The sequence below is a fragment of the Quercus robur genome, chromosome 11, assembly GCF_932294415.1.
Source record: "Quercus robur chromosome 11, dhQueRobu3.1, whole genome shotgun sequence".
In the NCBI taxonomy this organism is placed as follows: domain Eukaryota; kingdom Viridiplantae; phylum Streptophyta; class Magnoliopsida; order Fagales; family Fagaceae; genus Quercus; species Quercus robur.
The window spans coordinates 5950654-5972298 of record NC_065544.1 but is presented as its reverse complement, the minus strand read 5'-3'; the positions used below and the strand labels follow the sequence as shown (position 1 = coordinate 5972298).

Below are 21645 nucleotides of genomic sequence, written 5' to 3'. Positions count from 1 at the left end.
ACGCAATCTTTTACAGTTTTTGGGGATCCATCAGTCAAAGGTACACATAAAATCATATTTTACCCTCTATATAAATTAAACTTGCTTTAGCTTTGAATAAACTAATGTTGCAAGGACAAATAGTTTTATAGAATCCATTTTAGGAATTGATGTGATAGAATGGTACATTTGGTTTTTATTTTATAGGTATATAAAAGTGTTAGCACATTTGGCTTTTATAACGTTTAAATGCTATTTTTCTTAAATAGTATGAAACTTTCATTATGTCTTAGTTGATGCTAGTCTAAGGAGTATGCAGTTATATCTATATTTATTGAAGTCGTACCGAACTAATTGTCGAACTTTCAAATCATTTATGTAGGATTTTGGTTTGGTATGAAAGAAACACCGGATTTGCAAAATAAATTTTTATTTTTATTTTTTAAACTGAGTTTTTAATTATAGGTTGTTTTAACCAAATAATCATGCTTTCTTTCAATATTTGTCAAACTAAGGTGGTTGATATATTGTTGGTAACTATCAATTTCAAAACAATTTATGTTGTCAGAAAGGGAACCAACATTATGTGTAAGTTTAAATGATTTCGATGGTCAGTGGATATTGTAGGATAATGAATCTTAATTATGATGTCAATGATCTAATTATTATATCCATAGATATAAAACCTTAAAACTCCTTCATGGGCTCTTTTTGAGTGAGAGGGAAATAGTTGGAGAGAGGCAGAAAGAGGGTTCTCCTATAAACGGCATATGCCTCTTGATTCCCATTTTCCACAAATTATAAAGGCCATAGCAAATGCAAAAGACCCAATTAAACATATAGCTAAAGAAACCTCTGCATTGTGGTAAAAGACCTCATGATTTCAAATCTGTCATATCTGATCATTTTTCGCAAAGAAACCAAGCATGCATATTTTCAAAAATCTCTATGATGAGGGAAGACTTATACACCATACCATCAAAAAAGTATTGGTAGACATAAAAGAGTGGGTGCAACTACAATCACTTTGCAATCCTCCAAAGAGAATTTGGTCTCTTCACTGACATGAGTTCCCTCTTAATCTTTCTCTTTCATTCCTTCCTCGTAGTCATCTTGGGGTTTTATCACTTTACAATTAATAATATACCTAAAAGTCTTTTTTCTTAGTCACAATAAAGAGGTTAGACAGTGGAACATAATCAACATATGATGCATGATTGAATTTGCAAGTGCAGGTGTCCTCAATTGTTGAAAGTTGAGTGGAAATTATGATGGTCCAACATGAGACAGGATTAGGCAACATACCATTTGGCATTTACATAGTCTTGCACTGATTGAGTTCATGTGCTCATCCTTAAACCATGCCTTTTTTGCAAGTATATGAGGATCTCACCATAATTTGGTGCACTCTCATATAATTTATTCCATCTTTTAAAGGATGATTAGCTTCATGAGTAATATGGTTGTGTTTTTGGTGAAATTAATAATTAACAATGTGGAATGAAATATATATGAAATTATGAAAATAACACAATTCATTTAATAATCGACAAAATTTTTTTATCGTATAGTAATTGATTTTGCGACGAGTATTTTTCCTGGTTTTGAATCTCCCTCCTTAGTCCTTACTTCTAATATATATATAGAACAAAAAATATTTTAATTGGAAAAAATATAAAATTTCTGAATTTCATATCAATGGGCTGGTATTTAGTGAACGGTAGAAGTGTTGAGGGGCAACTGTGAAACATGATAATTTTTTTTTAATATATAAAATGAATCTGACAGATGTTTAAGGTACCTTTGTAAAAAGTCTTATAGCAATTAGTAACCCCTATGCTTCCAATGGAGATGTCCAAGTTCAAATCCCCCACCTCCGTTATTGCCATTGAATTATAAAAAAGGAAAGAAATACAATACCTGGTTTCTTGAAACCAATTTCTTTCAAATCCAGCTTCTAATATATATATTTACCCCAAACATCTATCTTTGAAAGTAGTAATGAATATACACACACTAGACTTAAAGAATCATTGGATAACTGAATATTACTTGTATGTGCTGAGCCTGATCTTTAGGAAGAGCATCTTAACTCATTTTTGCAACATCATAGTTCCACAAGTAGAATAATAATCTATTACCACCTAAAACAATGCACAAATGTACAATACATCAGTTGACCAGTTCCCATGTGAGCACATTAACCCTCAAAGAGGGAATGTATTTGTTTAGTCAATAATACTTGAGGGAAGAAACTTTCATGCTCATCTGTCATCTCAATGTGACCAAGTGTATCATCGCAGACAATGACAGTATCATAGTAGGGTTTGACTATGATAACTTAAGTGGATAACTCATTTTTGCAACATCATAGTTCCACATAGTAGGGTTTGACAGATGCTACAATAACTTAAGTCCCTTTTAAGGCAAAAGAAGGGAAACTAGACTAGTCTACAATTCTTACCACAGCAATAACCCTAAATAAAACCAAACATTCTATAGATATCCAAAAACAAAAAATTTCCCTAAACTCATTGTATAATTCGACCATGAAAATACACTTCAGCTCAATGATAAAGGGTAGGATGGCATTTGGGTGGATTCTATGTGGAATCATATAAAGACATGTATTTATTTTAATTAATCAGCAAACAGTTACACTCATAAATGTAGATTAGCAGAAAAATAACTAAAAGACTGACAAAACTTCAAACTGATATTAGAAATCCACCATGACCAAAATCAACAATTTCAAGAGAATTTTTGACAAACTACAATCAACAATCGTTTTTGGCAAGTCTAGGAATTTGATATAAACTCCTAACTTTGAAACTTTTGACAATATCATGCAAAGTAATAAAATACATGAATATGTAAACAAAAAATAAGTCCTAATACATGTAAATGAAAAAGATTCAGAATGGAATCCAGTACTTTAGGAGCTAACTGTTTAAAAAAAAAAAAAAAAAAGATTCTAAGGCTCCACTGTAGTCACCTGTTGCCACTCCCCATCTACAGCTTCCTTCCACAATGTCACACTGTTGTTTCCGTCAGCCACAGCCAATATGTTTCCTGTTAGCGAACAGGAGAACCCCCATTCAGAACCTTGCCTTCCCATTGATCCCCCTCCTTGGCCACTGTCCATATGATGACTTTGCCATCCTGTGAGGCACTTGCAATTGTAGATTTGGGAAGTCCCAAGTTACAGGCCCAGGCAACATCACAAACCCAATCTGTATGCATCTGAAGAGCTGGAAAGCAATCCATCTTCCATGTCCCATTATAGAGCTTCCACACCTTCACAGTATTATCACAACCACCCGAGCAGAGCTTCTGAACAGGATCAAGCAAGCCAGAATCAACAAGAGCCCCAGGGGCTGTTGAGGGAGCCCATGAAACAGATGTGACACCAACTGGGTGAGCCTGGTTTATCCTTGAGGTGTCCCAACCACCATCCAGTCTTGCAGTGAAAACTGAGATATTCCCATCTGAGGAACCACATGCCAAACAAAGTCCCAGTTCAAGAGGAGTCCAAGCAACAGAATTGACAGATGACTTGTGGTCATTGAAGACATGGGCTTGGGTCCACTCATTCGGATTACCCTCCTTCCATATTATCACTTGCCCATCATAAGAACATGAAGCAAGTAAAGACCCGAATTTTGGGTGAGCCCATGCCACCTGCCAAACAGGTCCTTGGTGACCAGTTACGTTGCAAGCTGCTGAGAGGCCGTATTGCTCACCCCAGTTATCTTAATGGAGTGGTCTGATGAGGCCGTGGCAACACACTTACCATAGTAATCCATGGCTACATAATGGACCACGTCTTGGTGACCAGTTTCAATCTTTTGTGAAGGCATTTTTAACACTGCTCAGAACAAAAGAAGTAAACCTAAATTATAACTGATTCATATTCCAATTGATTTTGCACATAATTTCAAATCCTTCAAAAAGTGAAATCCTCTAAAATTTTAAACATTGACCCACTATTTGATTCCTAAGAATGTGCAAGAACATGAAAAACAAACTAAAATAATAAAAACCTCGAAATTCTAAGTTTTTCGCAAATCTTTAAAAATATGATAATTGAATAAATTTCATGAGCTACCCATCATTTCTAAGCTAACAAATCATAGAAATCTGAGCTCAGCCTCATATAACAAGTTGCATTATTGAGAGATATCTGAGATTTGATGCTGCATATAAAAGTAGCTATGAAATCACTGCTATAAGGGAATAAGATCAAATCCCATATAGCAAGTTGCATCATTTGCAAATATTGCATGAATATGACTAATCCACCAAGTAGCTATACAAATTCATCAATCAAATTAAGCATACCCCAAGTGCTACAAATTCACAGACAATGAAATGAAATTCATAAAATCTTGAACAAACCCCACAAAAAATCCAAATCCCATTTATCATTTTTTTTCCTACAAATTTCCTCATAAACCACACACCTAATCTAAATCTTGAACTTACAAACCCAACAGAATTAAATCAAAACGGAGGAAAGCGTTAATAAATCAAAACTCACCAACACAAGTTCAGAGCACAGCGGAGCGGCGGCGGTGGCGGCTGTGTCGGCGTTGTCTCTTGCTCTCTCAGACTCTCAGTCTCTCCGATTCGGATTTGTTTCGTTTTTTTATTGGATTTGTTATTATTATTATTATTATTATTATTATTATTTTTCTTTTTGGATTGGATTTTAATGAGGTTTTGGGCTGGGCTCATTAAAACAATAAGCAGAGCAGGCCTCTTTTCTTTTTTCATTTTTTTTCTTTTTAAAAAAATTATAATTTATTTTTTTTATTTTTTTTAATTAGAATTTTGTCCTCAAATTGGAGAGAAATTATTAGGTCTAGATGGAATACTAATTACTGATAATAATAATAATAAGTAGTGTTATAGCTTATAGGTGCTATAGATTTTACTACATTGGCATTACAAACTGATATGTCACAAATTAAAAAAAAAAAAATGCAATTCAAAATTCAATTATGAAGTAATTTAAACTTACTAATTATATTCATTGTCATATCAGGTGATGCTACACTAGGTGAAAGTGTTTTATTGGTAGGAAGAGTCATTTCAGTAGCCCTAGTATATCTAATAATTTGTCCGAATTGGAGGATCGAAGTAAATAACCAAAAGAAAGGACATTTTGTATTAGCAGTAGGATCAGTTGGCATTAGAGTAGGAGGATCGAGATTCTACATGCTTCAGAGTGAAAACAATTTTTTGTTGTTGATAGATACAGTAAAATTTAAACTTATGATGTTTATTCTATGATAATTACTCTTAATAGTAAAAGATTTTACTAAGTGAAATGGAACCTACAAAAAAAAGCTTGTGTGCAGTGTGCACTCATTTACAACAAAAAGAAACTTGGAATAAAAATGTGCCTCTTTTAAATTTCAAGAAAGCTACGACATGGGCTTATGGCCCATGAAATTTCAAGAAGGCTACGACATCTCTATGTTATCATTGTTATGTACATTTTGTATAGTTATATTAGAACAGATGGCCATCATTGCATTCCATTACATAGTTCGAGCAGTTAATAACTTAATATTAATCGAAATCACATGTTGTGTCGTGTACTGTTGAACCTGACTAAGCTTTTTTTTTAATACCCGGAGTTGAAAATGGTCCGTATCTTCATGCGTGAGGCACGGAAAGATAATGGTTTTTCATATATACACACATAAAACCTATTCATTGTTAGAACTAAAGAAGATTCAAGTTGGAAGAATGTGTATTAAGTGTCTGTTTGGATACCACTTTTTGTTGAAAATACTTTATTAAAATAATTTTTAAGTTATGAAGTGTCGTGGGACCCAGGATTTACCTCGAAATCTGTGTTTTCACAAGTTTAGCTAGGTCGTGAACAGTGTCGTGGGATCCAGCCAAAAACACAAAACGCATGATAATTTGTACACAAACACACACTTAGCTAAGCGTGCGTTTGCCAACAGAAGTTTGTGCATTTTGCGTTTTTTTTTTTTTTTTGTTGGTCCCACGACATTGTTCACGGACAAGCCTACTTTAATAAAACACAACAACAATGTTTTGCCTTTTAAAAATTATTTTGCTGTAGTGTTTTCAACACTAAGTTTTCAGCAAAATAAGCAGTATCCAAATAGACTATAAACTTCAAAATAATCAGTGGTGCTGGTCGTCAATGATGTTCATTATTCGTCAACTATGTTATTTTGTTAGCTCAACTTATAAAATCTTTTGTTATCGAATAAGAATTTGAAATCAAATCTTGTCAACATAAAAAATAGTCATTAATGTGGTAAGAGAGAAATTATAATGTTGTAAATACTATAAACTCAAATCCTGTCATATTTATATATTTTTTAAGGTAAAAATGCAAAACCAACCCTCTAACTTTCACTGTTTTTCATTTCAATCCTCTAACTTTCAGTTTTGTAAATTCAGTCCTCTAACTTTCAATTTTTGTCAATTCAAGGCTCTGTTACAACTCAATTAGTGCTGCCATTAGATATGCTTGAAATGACTCCGTTTTGCTCTTTTTTTTTTTTTTTTTTTAAATTTAGAATTAAAATAAAATAAGAAAAATCTTTAAAAAAAAAAAAAAAAAAACATTAAGGGGAACAACTCCCCTAAATCAAAACAAAACAAATCCCTAAGAGACCCAAATCCCTAACGTAGAGAATTTGGGGAAAAGGAAGAGAGGCTGAGTTGGATTTGAGAGAGAGAGGGGGTTGGCGGTTTGAGAGAGAGAGAGACTGAGCCCGTTTGAGAGAGAGGTTGAGTCGGATTTAGAGAGAGAGACTGAATCGGTTTTCCGAGATGAAGGTGACTGAATCGGTTTTGAAGGTGACTGAAGTCTTCTCACTGGACTGAATCGGATTTGAATACGTACATGAGGCTCCTTTCGGCCTCTACAGCTCGATTCCCTTCATGATCTCGCACGGTAAGTCTCACGGAACTTCTGGATTCTTCTGGCTGAATGTGGCGAAGATGCAGATCGATGTGTTGATGGCCGGTTGGGACGTAGATTCCGTGATCTCATTACAGTCGGATAGGTCTAGAATTGACACATTGTGGATGAGCGAGGCCGGGATTGTTGATGCTTTCTTCTTCATCGGTCCAAAGCCTAAAGACGTGGTTAGACAATACACTAGTGTGACTGGAACGCTTGCGATGCCTCAATTCTTTTTTCTTTTTATTTTCTTTTCTTTTCTTTTTTTTTTCTCCAGATTTTTCTTTTTCTTTTTAATTCCAAATTATAAAAAAAAAAAAAAAAAAAAAAAAAAAAAAAAAAAAAAACGATATCTAACGGCAACACTGACTAAGTTGTAACGGAACCTTGAATTGACAAAAATTAAAAGTTAGAGGACCGAATTGACAAAACTGAAAGTTAGAGGACTAAAATGAAAAACAGTGAAAGTTAAAGGGTCAGTTTTGCATTTTTGCCATTTTTAAATGATCATAGAACATTTAGGTTGTGTTTGACATTAGAGTTAAAGTCAGCTTATTTTTGCTACTATTCATGAGTCTTACTACACTTTTTTGTATTATTTATGGGTTCCACTATACTATTTTAGCTAGTTTTTACTTTTATCTACCATACTTTCAGTAAAAAGTTTTCAATTTCAACTAAATAAAGTTAAGTTTGGTAACTGTTTTTTATCAGTTTTCTATTTTCAAGGACCATTTTCAGTTTCCAATAAAAAAAAACTTGTTTGGTAAACTCAAAATAACAAAAAAGAGAAAACAATTTTTGTTTCTAATTTATAAAGAAAAATGAAAATAACCAAAGGACTCTTTTCAGTTTTGTGTTTTTTTAGGCTTGTGAAAACACAGGAAAAACATGTCATTTTACAACTTTAATGAACCAGCTCGCAAGTTCAATTTGTGCAACTTTGATTCTTATTTATATATATTTTTTTTCTCTTTGCCGCTACTTCACATAATTTTTTCCCTTCCTCACCGCTACTTTTTGCTAAAATTTCCCACACAAAGACCCTTGAGAACGAAACCAGAGACAGGTGGTACTAGGTACAGTAAAACCCACTCCTTTTCACTCTCTCCCCTCTAGTTTATTCTCTACGCCTCTAATTTATCTCTCTCTCTCTCTCTTCCTAATTTCATATTTTTATTTTCTATTAGCGATTTACGCAATCTTTTACATTTTTTGGGGATCCATCAGTCAAAGGTACACATATAAAATCATATTTTACCATCTATATAAATTAAACTTGCTTTAACTTTGAATAAACTAATGTTACAAGGACAAATAGTTTTACAAAATCCATCTTAGGGATTGATGTGATATAATGGCATGTTTGTTTTTTTTTTTTTTATAGGTATATAAAAGTGTTAGCACATTTGGCTTTTATAATGTTTAAATGCTATTTTTCTTACAATAGGATGAAACTTTCATTAATATAGTTCCAAACTTGTATGATTAAAGTTTCAAGCTTGAATGTTATATACAAAGCATTTGATTTTATAATTCCTCAAAGTATATTGATTTTAAATACTTTGAAGCAAACGCATTTTTGAATTAGAATGAACAGACAAAATGTTTTAAATTAGCCAAACAAAACAAAATTCAACTTTTTCAAAAACAAATACCAAACAAATTTCCTAAATTTTGTTTTTGGAAATTGTTTTTTTCTTTTCAACTAACCAAACGTGTTTTGCATTTTGAAAACAATTTTTTCTTTCTTTTTTCCTTAAAAACAAGAAAATGAAAATAGTTACCAAACATGACCTAATTAAGCTTTTCCCAATCAAACCTAGGTGTTCGTTTGGAACAGCTTATTTAACTAAAACTGAATTTTTTTTTTCTGAAAGTGTAGAAAAATTGTTAAAAAATAAGCTGAATAGTATAGTGAGATCCATAAATAGTATTAAAAAGTGCAGTGAGACTCATAAATAGTAGCAAAAATAAGTTGAAAGTAGAGATAAACTGAAAAATTCAACTCATCCCAAACGCACACCTAGTATACTCATTTTTTTTAGATTGAGAAACAAAGCCTGTCTATCTCTATTATGACTAATTTTTATGAGAGATGCTACGTTCACAACATTTTTACAACAAATCACAGGTGGTTAGTTGTTATAGGTTAAAATTTGAACCTAACACTAAGATTACTTTTTGGCCCCAGTAATAACAATCAGTAACAACCTGCCACTTAGGATTTATTGTAAAAATATTGTAAAAATGTTATGGATATATCATTTCTCAATTTTTATAGTTTGAGATAGAATAATTGCATAATATATTTCTGATTAGGACCTACTGAACTGGTTTAGTGGTTCTCATAAGTTGCACCCATGTTAAACCTATATATAGACTTCTCCATCTTGTTTCCCATGCTTCTTACATTAATTCAACTAATTGCTCCTATTTGCATTTATAGCTTGTTTGGATGGAGGGGGAGTAGAGTAGAGGGAGGGAGAGTAGACGAAATTACCTTGTTTGGATATTTTTTAAGGGAGGAGGGAGAGAGATTTGAAGGGGTTTGGAGAGATTCTAACTACTTCTAATCCCTTATTTTTAATTCTCCCAAATTGGAGAGATTTGGAGGGAGAGTAGAGCATAAAAATGTTTTACCAAATGAATTACCAAGTTTATCCTTACCATATTAACAAAATTACAAACTATGAAGAGACTAATTATTTCTCTCCCCCTTAATTTTAAAAACATCCAAACAAGGTAGAGGATAACCATTCCCCTCTACTTTTCTCCCCACTTCTCTCCTCCCCTCTACTCCCCTTTACTCTCCTCTCCCTCCAAACTTCCAAACATAGCATTAGATTTGTTTACCTCATTTGATAATAAAGAAAAGATATATAGCCTTATATTTACACGCCACCGTTTTGATAGCCCACCACCTTTTTTTTTGAACAAGTTGGGGTTCATTATTCTTATGCATGTAGCCTATATAATATGAGTAGTGTTATGGCCACAATTTTTTCATAATGATTTTATGACAAAATTTAGGTGAAAAACTGATGTTATGGCACGTTTGGTAGACTGTAATAGGCATTGTAATATAATAGTTATTTTTATGGTTTAGCTATTCAATAGTTTGATTATATTTTTATTACAGAGAATAGTCATTCCTTATGAATAGCTATTCTTTAAAATGAGGAATAACTATTTTTCTCTAAAAGGGTTGTCATAGCTATTCTTTAGTAGATGTAATAATTTCTAACATTAATATATTTTCAAATAAATAAAATTTCCATATCCACCTAACAATTATGGAAATAAAAAATCATCAAAAAATAACTCATCTTTCTAAAATTTAAAATATATTATTTTCTAGGAAATATATTCGTATGAATGAGATATTTCCTAAAATAGATCATAAGTTTTATTCTAATATTACAACTCACAACCATACTAATGAATAAGTTTAGTTATTCCATCACAATACCTTTTATTCCTGGTAATAAAGATTATCATTTCTATTATAATCCACATTTAATGTACCAAATGTACTCTTAGTTTTTAATTAGACTTACCACTGATATTACTATTTTTTTCTTATCATTACCAATTTGTCACATAAAATTTGATTTGAAACTTTTGTGAAAACATTGAGTCAATAACTTTATTCATATATTATTTTCTTCTGACATGGATAATGTATTTGTTTATGCTTCTGTCTTTTGTTGGGTTTTGACTTAACTAGCACACGGAGTATCATAACATAAGCAAATGACTTCATTTTCGTCTCTAGCTCTAGCTACCATGCTGACCCAGACGCCTAGTGAAAACGACTCGCACCTGTAAATACAAAGTGGACCACAAAATGGCATCTTAGGTCATTTCATTGACTACTTTTTTTCAGCTCAAACACTAAGTATATAGAACGGATAAAATAATTGTGAAAATTTTTGCGACCGTCTTGACTTTTTTGATGACAGAAAATAAGAGCTTACAGTAACCACACTTACAAACTCCCATTTACTTTTGCCAAAAAAGTCGATGGTCACAAAATTTTACGACTGTTAAATGGTTCGTTGTGAATGGTAGATAATAAAGTGATGTTAGTGATTAACCGATATAATCAATAAAAATCTGTTAACTTAACTGCTTGTGAAAATTGTTGCTCAAGGACTGATTAACACAAAACACACACTTTGTATAGCATCTTTTGGCATGGGTGATAAGTCAGCATTTACCTTTATTAAATAATCTAATTCACTATACTTTAACCAAATTAATGTCCAAAGTATAGTATGTAAATGTCAGGAAATACTACTTTAATTTGGGTTGTCATTATCTGAAAATGCTAAGAAGATACACATAATACATATTTGTTGTCATTTGACTATAATTATATATAAAAACATAATTAATAATCAGATTTTATAAAATAAGGCGTGCCGTAGTGCTTCAATCAACATGCTTTGTTGTCTTCATCTTTCTTTTTTTCACCCTCCAATCTGTGATGTCTTATTTATTAATAAAAAATTGCTATGAGAAGACTGACTATATCAAATTAATAATTTAAAAATGAAACTCCATCTTACCAATTTTGTCAAGTAATTAAAGTCATTATCTCATGGCCAAACATTTTTAATTATGTGAAAAATTAATAATCTTTTTTAATTATGTGAAAAATTATCTCCACCCTCTCTCCCAAACTCCCCTCTCCCTTTTCTTTTTTCCGTTAAAAAAAGATATCTATTTGGTGTCCATTTAATGAATGTTGTTTCTTCAACTAGAATAAGGGTGATGAAAATTTTGGATATATTCTCTCTAGCTAAATACATCTTAATACCGAAGGTTTATAATTGTAAATGAAAAAGAAATCCAACGATTGAAAAAGAGAAAAAACTCTTTGCTCTGACCAAATTTTTAGGAAGTGAACAGCTTTCATCTAAAACAAAGCCGAAAACCTGAGGGATAATAATACTCTCAATAAAAGGAACATTGCCCTAGCTATATTGAAGGAATTTAAAGTTTTAGAACCAATGTAGTGGGTGCCTATAGGTCGTTTGGTAAGGTTGTAAAGAGAATTTAGGCTACAAATTAAAGGTTTATAAGTTTTGACTAATTTTTTTTTGGTAAGAAGTTTTGACTATCATAACTTATAGGAATGGTCTCTTTGCCTAACAACTAAGATTCTTCCAACATCACAACATGTTTTCCTATGCAAATGAGAATAGACGGACAAGGACACGTAATATAGTGACTTTTTCAACTAGTGGCGGTTTCAAGAATTCTCTTTTGCATGATTATTAAGAAACCTAAATTATACAAAATTTAATATAAAAAAAAACTTTATATATTGACCAAAAATAAAAAAACACTCATATACATAAAGCTTTACACTTTCGTTACATATTTTTAAATTATTGCATATATGATAATCTCATTATTAATGCAGCAAGCTATATCGATCTCTTTCAAATTTTAGTTCAATAAAAATTTTCATGGGCTTTTTCTTTTTGTTTGAAATGGCATAATATATTGCTAAATGGACCAAAGTTTAATTTTGTTGTGCCTAGATCCCTTGGGCTCACAATTTATTTGTAGTGGGTTTAAGGATTTCCTACAATGGGTCGTTCTCGGCAGAGAGACTCAAAGCAACACTCAGCTGAAAAGCTCTCTCTTTCACTCCTTTTCTCTCAATTTTTCTGAACCCCTTCTTCTCCCAACTTTCCTCTATTTATAGCCAAGGTTAGTGGGGAGACCATGATTATGTTCATCGTTAGTGCTATTGAAGGTCCAGTATTATCTGGTTAAAGTGGCTGTTTTAGGTGAGAGGGCGGTGCAGCATTTATGATCTTGGAACTTGGCTCCATTTTCACCGATTATGTTCGGCGACTCACGTTCCCGTGCATATCATGACCTTCCCGGGTATTGACTCATGCGCTCTACCGAGAAATGTTAACCGGTCAACCCCGGGAGCTTAATAATCAAAACTTGTTTTTGGTCCTAAGGCAGTTTTAAGAAGGGCATAAGGTAACGGGAACTATCTGCTGGGCCTGCGCCCAAGGCTGGTATGGGCTTGGGCCCGGGGCCTAGATGGGTCTGGGCCCAAGGCCTGTATGGGCTTTGGGAGCTCGGTGCCGTACAATAGCCCCCCCTTGATTCATACTCGGTTTCCGAGGAGAATCAAGGAACTGCCTGGGCTTCTTGACCTCGGGAATCTTTTAGTCTGGGACTTCTGGCTGTCATTTCTCATTAATAGCCATCTAAAAAGACGCGCCGTTTCGCGGCGCCAGGCGCAGACGTCATTATTGCCTGACGGTTCGTGAACCGAAGCGGTGCGCAAATCGGTTACGCTTGGCATTTGCTGGGTCGCTCGTTCGCTGTGCCCATTTATTGTTTGATCAAGCGTTTCATCTTTCCCCATTTCTTCTGGCTCTATAAATAGTTCTTCTCCAAACGTCACTCCATTTTTTCTTTGCCTCTGATTTTTAGCGCCTACTCTCTGCCGACCACATTTCTGTGTGCTTGCTTGCTCAGCGTTCTTTTCCTCCTTAGAACCCAACGTAAGTCTCTTTTTCCCTTCCTGTTCCTTCAGCTTTGTTTCTTTGATTTTATTCTTGTAGTTTTAGGTTTTGTAGATGGGTTATTCTTACCTTCTAGATACCCCGGCTGCTTTGGCCAACTTTAGGAGTAAATTTAGTATCCCCCGTGACGTGGACGTGGCTTACTGCCACGAGAGTGATATGGAACTCCACCGAGGGCATGGTACAGCCTTCTTTCCTTTGATGTCCATCTTAGAAGGTGGGGTTAGGTTCCCGGTAGATCCCCTCCTGATAAGCACACTTACCTACTATGGGCTGTGCCCCGACCAGCTTCCCCCCAATTTTTACCGGGTAGTTAGTTGTGTCGGCCAGTTAAACCATACCTTTAACTTACAACTAGATCACCATGATATTAACCAAATGTACAGCCTTTGTGGGAGCAAGTCCACAAATTACTACTTAAAGACAAGGGATGCTCGGGTACGGCTGATATCGTGCCTACCCGATTCGAACAGGAACTCCGCCGGGGAGTTTGTCAGGGTGCGCGGCAATTGGTTTGCCGGGGAGATCCCTTGCCCCCTCACACGGCGTGAAGTGGGTTCGTACCTTCCCCTTCTTGTAGTTGTTTAAGTAAAAGAAAATCTTTTATCGTTAGAAGCTAACGTGTTATTTGTTCTTCTGCAGACGGCAAAGTGTTTACTCAGGACCTCAGAGCCGTCCACGTCAAGGACTTAAACTTCGTCCTTCGTTCCGAGATCTTCGTGCACTGGGACGGGCAACTCCGGGCCTCACACCTGATCCTCGGCGTGGAACCGGTTTACTCCACTTGGCAATCATTCAAGCAGGCGTTGTTAGTTGACAGCCCCCTGCTCTCGTACATAGACGTCCGGTACGTGAACTTCTTGCCGCCGAAGCTTACAACCGGGGAAGCGAGGGAATTTGGTAGGCGGTTCACTACCGCGGACGAATTAGTTCCCCTTCGAGACGATTCCGCGGAGCAAGTATCCCGGCGCCTTAGAGAGAGAGCCCACGAAGCTATACAACAAGGGGACCAAGCCCAAGAGCAGGCCCATCCCGAGGATCCACCCGCCGAGCATCAACAGCAAGTGACAGACGCGGCTAACCTGCTAGCTGAAGCGATCCAGCCCGGTGCAAGCATGGTGGCAAGGCGAATAATGACCCTAGACAGGTTCGTGCCTGGTGTCCGGCCGACCAACCAGCCCCCGCCTACCCAAGGTCGGGGTCCAGTTTCTCAACCTCCTCCAACCTCGCAGTCCGGACGTGCCCGGAAAAAACAGAAAGTGGCCGAGCCACATTCCACGGCCCCGGGGGACGCCGCTGTCCGGACTCCTCCCCGACCAACAGGGGGGATTGTCATCCGTGAGCCGCAGACCGAAGCCGGCACGGGGGGCGCATCCTCCTCCCAAGTGGCTCCGGCGTGGGAGCCGAAGTTCCTTCTGGATGGCAAACCATTGCCATCAACGGCCTCTGTTCGGATATGGGATAAGGGCGAGGGCGGCCGCATTGCCCAAACCTTGGCCGGAGCTCTCCAACTTCCCGAGGACGTGCACGCGTTTGAGGACGGGTCCGAGGAGTCCGTGGGGCGCCGGTTAGAGTGGCACGCCATTGCGGTAATTCTTTTGTCTATTTGCTCCATGTAAATTTCCTTTTGCCGCTTTGCTAACCTTCACGCTTGCTAGGCCGCTCAACTAGCTCACATCGTGGCTGCCCGGGCACGGGAGCTTGACGAGGAAAATGAGCGCGAGAAGGTGGCGCGGGAGGCAGCAGTAAAAACGGCTAAGAAAAAGGCCAAGATTGCTGAGTCTGCCGAGAATAAGGCTGCTGCCGCGGAGAAGTTCAACATCTGCCGAACAGAGGTGTACTGACCTCCTGGCCAGGCAAAATGAGACGGAGCTTAAACTGGCCCAAGCCCTCAGTCTCAACACTTCTCATGCCGAGGAGATAGCTGATCTCAGGGCGGGCTTGGCGGCCGCGGAGCAGAAGTGGTACGACGTGGGCTTTGCCGACGCCGAGAACTCCGTAGAGCCGGTGGTGGCTCGGGCTCGGCATATGGGTTTCGAGGCCGGGTGGTTTGCTGCTCTTCAAGCAATGGGAGTTCCTGAAGACTCGCCGCTGAGAGACCCCGGCCAGATTCCATTTCCGAGTCCTTTACCTGCCGTCCAGAACGCCCCGGCTGCTCTAGATGAGGAGGAGACGGCCAGTATGAGGGAGTTGGTTGAGCAAATAGACTCTCATGCTGAGCCCGAGGAACTGGAGGCTACGAGCACACCGACCGTGCAGGAACTTCTTGACGAGGCCCAGCCTTTCTCCCTGATCGTCCAACAGGAAGTGCCACCACCGACTCAACCCCCTAGTTGATTTTATTTTAGCTTATTTTTATTTCGTTTTTATTTGCCTATGTCACCGGGATGTGGTGATTGAACCGTTGTTTTATTTTATTGGTTTTATTTGCCTATGTCACCGGGCTGTGGTGACTGAACAATTGCTTTTACTCTTTTAATTGGAAGTCCGCTTTCTTTTCCTGTTTCAATTTTGTTGAATGGAATTATATCCGTTTGTGCTCTGCTTGAATCACACCAATGCTATGGCCGCTTAATAGAATGTACCCCCGAGAACCTGTTGTACGGAGCTGTGAGTAGTTTTGAGAGCGCTATTTGGACTTAGTTTTTGTAAAAGGGGTTAAGTTTTTATCAGGTTTTGGTTTAATCGAGAATTGAGTTTCTGTCCTTCGAGCATTTGTTTGCAAAGTTTTCGTTTGTCCGGATGTTTGATTTTAACCGAGAATCAATTTTTTTTTTTTTTGCCCTCATAGATTTAATTACAGGGTTCACACATGCTCGGTGATTTTGACCGAGTCGAAAGTCAGGTTTCTGCCCTTAGGGTTTTTGTTTGTAAGGTTTTCACCTGCTCGGGGATATTGATCTAGCCGAGGGTCAGGTTTCTGTCCTTAGGATTTTGTTCGTAAGGTTTTCACCTGCTCGGCGATATTGATCGAGCCGAGGGTCAGGTTTCTGTCCTTAGGATTTTGTTTGTAAGGTTTTCACCTGCTCGGCGATATTGATCGAGCCGAGGGTCAGGTTTCTGTCCTTAGGATTTTGTTTGTAAGGTTTTCACTTGCTCGGCGATATTGATCGAGCCGAGGGTCAGGTTTCTGTCCTTAGGATTTTGTTTGTAAGGTTTTCACCTGCTCGGCGATATTGATCGAGCCGAGGATCAGGTTTCTGTCCTTAGGATTTTGTTTGTAAGGTTTTCACCTGCTCGGCGATATTGATCGAGCCGAGGGTCAGGTTTCTGTCCTTAGGTTCTGCTGGCGATTCTCTTGGTGTGCGGCTACAGGGTAAAAAACAGCAAAGACAAAAAAGTTCATCATACTCTTAATCTTCATAGAATACAAGTTTCGGCTTACATCGATGGTTACGCGTAGAACTTCTTCAGGTTGTTGGCGTTCCATGGTCGGGGGAGCGGCCTCTCGTCCAGGTCCTCCAAGTAGTAAGCCCCTGCCCCTGCTACGGCTGTGACTCTGTATGGTCCCTCCCAACTCTGAGCAAGCTTCCCTGCAGCCACGTCCCGCATGTTCCCTACTACCCTTCTTAACACCAATTCCCCGGCACTGAATTCCCTGGTCCTTACATTTCGGTTGTACCTTTGCGCTAGCTTCTGCTGATACTCGGCAAGACGTACGGTCGCAGCCTCCCTGCATTCTTCTAGCCAATCCAACTGCTCCATCATAAGGTCGGCGTTTTGTACAGGGTCAAACCCAACGACCCGCGCACTGCATAAGCTCACCTAGGTCGGTATCACTGCTTCTGCTCCGTATGCCAGAGAAAATGGGGTTTCCCCCGTGGATCTCCTGGGGGTCGTGCGGTAGGCCCACAAGACACTGGGTAGTTCTTCTGCCCACCTTCCTTTCGCTCCATCCAACCTTCTCTTGAGCCCGTTCAAAATCGTCTTGTTTACTGCTTCAGCTTGGCCGTTACTCTGGGGGTATGCCGGGGTTGAATACTTGTTCTTGATGCCGAGCTCGCCGCAAAAGGTCCGAAAAGCGTTGCTGTCGAACTGTAGCCCGTTGTCTGTCACTAGTGAATTCGGCACCCCAAACCTTGTAACTATGTTTTTCCACACAAACTTTTTCACGTCGATATCCCGAATATTGGCCAAGGCTTCAGCTTCAGCCCACTTTGTGAAGTAATCCACGGCCACCAATACAAAACGGCGGTTCCCCGTTGCTCGGGGGAATGGCCCGAGGATGTCAAGCCCCCATTGTGCAAATGGCCACGGGCTGCTGACAGGATTTAGATGTCCGGCAGGCTGATGGATCATTGGGGCGTGCCTTTGACATTGTTCGCAACTCCGAACGTATTCGGCGGCGTCCTTCTGCATCTGTGGCCACCAAAACCCCTGCGTCATTGCTCTGTGTGCTAGAGATCGTCCCCCGGCATGCCCGCCGCATACTCCTTCATGCAGCTCGGTTAGAAGCTCCTTAACTTTTTCAGGATGCAGGCACAAGAGGTAAGGGCCCGCGAAGGACCTTCTGTACAACTTTCGGTCCGAAGACAACCAGTACCTGGGCGCCATTCGTCGAATCTTATTGGCCTCGGCCTCATCCTCTGGAATTTTATCTTCAGAAAGAAAGTCTATGATCGGGTTCATCCAGCATTTTCCGGCCACCGCCACCCGCGCAACTTCTACTCCGGCCTGGTCGAGGGCAGTCTGCACACAGATGCTTGGTTCCCTTACAAGTTCAATCGTGATAAGCCTCGGGGTGTCCTCGGTAGCCGATGAGGCTAACGTCGCAAGAGAGTCGGCATGCTTGTTCTGCGACCGGGACACCTGGGATATCTTTACCTTTCCAAACTGACCGATAATCTGCTTTGCCGTACTCAGATAAGCTTTCATTCGAGGATCCCGAGCCTCGAAGTCCCCAGTGATCTGATAAACGACCAGCCGAGAGTCTGAGTAGATTTCTACGTCCCTGGCGCCCAGCTGCAATACTGCCCTTAGTCCGGCCAACAGGGCCTCATATTCGGCTTCATTGTTCGAGGCTTTGAACCCCAATCTGAAGGAATGTTCCAGTCGCATACCCTCAGGGGTGATTATGACAATACCAGCCCCGGCCCCCATAGCGTTTGATGCGCCGTCCACAAATAACCTCCACGGGCGAATCTCCGCACTACAGATTACCTGGCCTTCAGTCTTAGGTGTGAATTCCGCGATGAAATCAGCGAGAATCTGCCCTTTCACCGAGCTTCTAGGTCGGTATCTTATGTCAAACGATCCCAACCGAGTCCCCCATTTAGCAATCCGTCCTGTGAAATCGGATCTCTTCAACAGTGATTGTAATGGATACTCGGTGAGGACGAACACGGTGTGTGCCTGGAAGTAGTGTGGTAACTTCCTCGTGGCGTGTACCAAGGCCAAAACCAACTTTTCAAGAGGCAGGTACCTTGTCTCGGCATCGACCAAGGTCTTGCTTACGTAATACACCGGTATTTGCACTCCCCGGTCCCTTAGTAATACAGCACTTACGGCATGATTGGTCACTGCAAGGTACATAAACAAATCCTCTCCGGGCTCCGGGGCCGTCAACCTCGGCGCCTTTGCCAAATACTCCTTTAGTTCTCGAAAAGCTTCATCGCAGCTCTCGTCCCACTGAAACCCCTTCCACTTCTTCAGAAGTTGATAGAATGGCCGGCAGCGATCGGCAAACTTGGAGATGAACCGGTTTAAGGCGGCCAACATCCCGGTGAGCACCTGCACCTCCTTAGGGTTGCTCGGTGGTTTTAGGCGATTGATTGCCTCTATTTGGTCGGGGTTAGCCTCTATTCCCCGAGTGGAGATCAGATAACCCAGGAACTTGCCAGCCCCAACTCCGAAAGTGCACTTTTCGGCATTGAGGCGCAGCCTGTGTCGCCGTAGTATCTCGAACACTCCCCGAAGGTCTTCAGTATGCAGCGACTCTTTTCTGCTCTTTACTACCATGTCGTCGATGTAAACCTCAACCGTGCAACCAATTTTCTCCCGGAACATCCTTGTCATCATACGCTGGTAGGTAGCTCCGGCATTCTTCAATCCAAACGGCATGACCTCGTAGTGGTAGTTTGCGTTCGGGGATATGAATGCTGTCTTCTCTCGGTCCTCGGGTGCTAAGGCAATCTGGTGGTAGCCTTGGAAAGCGTCCAGGAAACTCATTCTCGGGTGCCCGTACGTGGCGTCCACCAACTGATCAATCTTGGGCATCGGGAACGGATCCTTGGGACACGCTCTGTTTAAATCGGTGAAGTCCACGCAAACTCTCCATTTACCGCTCTTCTTCTTTACTACGACAGTGTTTGCTAGCCATCTCGGGAAGAATATTTCTTTTATGGCCCCGGCCTCCTTCAGCCGCTGGACCTCCAGGTTTACTACATCGACGTGCTCCTTTGACGCTCTTCTCGGCTTCTGCTTTTTCGGAGGAAATGATGGGTCCACATTGAGTTTGTGAACAATGAACTCGGGGTCTACGCCGGGCACTTCATACGGGTTCCACGCGAAGACATCTATGTTCTGCAACAGGAACAACAACATCTCTACCCTTTCCTGGTCATTCATGCTTGTACCTATCTGGAAGTATTTGTCACTATCTGGGAGAATTCTTACCTTCAGTAACTCCTCGGCAACGTCCGCCCCCTTTTCCTGAGGTATCTGTAATTGCTATGCAGTCTCTTTCTCGGCGTGCTCAGCTTGGCCGAGCTGTTCCTTTTCCCACTGGACCGCGGCTATGAGGCATTGCTTCGCCACCTGCTGATTCCCCCTTACCTCTACAACTCCGTACTCAGTAGGAAACTTTACTTTCACGTGAAGGGTGGACGGAACAGCCCCCATGGTGTGAATCCATGGCCTCCCCAGGATTGCGGTGTAAGGTGCGAACGATCGGACTACTATGAATGTAACTACAACTTCCTTGCCCTCCATGTCCACTGGGAGTGAGATTTGCCCCTCGGGAATCACAATTCTCCCGTCAAACGAGACCAATGGCGTGTTATACTTCGCCAAATCCTGGGTTCTTAACCCGAGCCCCTCGAAGAGGTCCGGGTACATGACGTCAGCCCCACTACCCTGATCAATCATCACCCTCTTCACCAGGAATCCGCCTATCCGGGCTGTCACCACCAAAGCGTCGTCGTGGGGTTGGATTGTCCCTTCGAAATCATCTTCTCCGAACGAGATGTCTAGCCGTCCAGCCCTCTTTTGCTTCTTGGATGATTCTCCCTCCGCGCAAGCCACTGTCATCACCATCCTAGCCGCCGCTGCCCCTCTCGGTGCGGCATGAATGACGTTGATTACTCCCCGGGGTGGTGGAAGGGGATTCCTTCTCTGTGGTGCGCCCTGCTCGGTCTCCCGGTCAGTGGAATCTGCTACAAACTCTTTCAGGTGCCCTGCCTTCACTAACTGCCTGAGATGATCTTTCAATACCCTACACTGCTCGGTGGTGTGCCCCTTGTCTCTGTGATAAGTGCAGTATAGGCTTTGGTTCCTCCGAGATGGGTCGCCCCCCATTTTGTTCGGCCATCTGAAGAATGGCTCGTTCCTTATTCGTTCCAGTATCTTGTGCACGGGCTCTTTAAACAACACATTAACCCCTTCGATCTGCACCTCCGGCTCCTGCATTCTGAAGTCCCTTTTCGGCTTTGGCGGCAAGAAGCTTTGCCGAACTTTCCCTGAAAAAGGGGCTTTCCCCCTGCTTTGCAGCCGGTCATCCTCCAGGCGTTTGTACTCCTCTATGCGTCTCATCAGTTGCCTCATGTCCTCCGGGGGTCTTCTTGTCAGCGACTCCCGTAGTTCAGAATCCTCGGGGAGCCCCATCCTGAAGGTGCTAGCCGCAATTTTCTCGTTTCCCCCACCAATCTCATTGTAGAGCTCCCAGTATCGGCTGGCATAACTCCGAAGGGTTTCCCCGACCCTCATTTTCATGGAAAGCAACGCGTCGACCGGTTGTTGCACTCGGCTGCATGTTACGAACCTGCTGCCGAACTCCTGAATCAGCTCGGCGAAGTTGTGTATAGAACCTTTCCGCAACCCATTGAACCATCTCAGTGCGGTAGAGCCGAGACTAGAGGGGAATACTTTACACATCAATGCATCGTTGTGCGCATGCAACGACATCATGTGGATGTAATGACTGAC

The 21645-nt window shown here is 40.4% G+C and overlaps 2 protein-coding genes and 1 pseudogene across 2 annotated transcripts in view; 1 reads left to right on the top strand and 2 right to left on the bottom strand.

Moving 5' to 3' along the window:
* The window catches only part of LOC126707602 (protein transport protein SEC13 homolog B), a 77953-nt gene extending 73347 nt beyond the window's left edge, over positions 1-4606 (bottom strand). Inside the window, exon 1 of the mRNA XM_050407332.1 lies at positions 4572-4606. The gene's annotated coding sequence lies outside the window, so the exon portion shown is untranslated. The remainder of the gene's footprint in view (positions 1-4571) is intronic.
* Positions 2678-4630, bottom strand: LOC126707603 (protein transport protein SEC13 homolog B-like; annotated as a pseudogene).
* An 8769-nt stretch (positions 4631-13399) lies between these two features.
* LOC126704650 (uncharacterized) lies at positions 13400-15840 on the top strand. Its single transcript, XM_050403683.1, has 3 exons — positions 13400-14059; positions 14146-14663; positions 15646-15840. Exons 1-3 carry the CDS (start codon positions 13558-13560, stop codon positions 15838-15840), a joined length of 1215 nt encoding a protein of 404 aa, XP_050259640.1. The 5' UTR covers positions 13400-13557.
* The last annotated feature ends 5805 nt before the right edge of the window (positions 15841-21645 follow it).

Bases quoted from the DNA above. Each gene is read 5' to 3' on its own strand.
- LOC126704650 (XM_050403683.1), top strand. From the start codon at position 13,558: ATGGGTTATTCTTACCTTCTAGATACCCCGGCTGCTTTGGCCAACTTT. The intron at 14,060-14,145 runs GTTCGTACCTTC...GTTCTTCTGCAG, and splicing joins CCTCACACGGCGTGAAGTGG to ACGGCAAAGTGTTTACTCAG. The intron at 14,664-15,645 runs GTCCGGCCGACC...CCTGCCGTCCAG, and splicing joins TAGACAGGTTCGTGCCTGGT to AACGCCCCGGCTGCTCTAGA.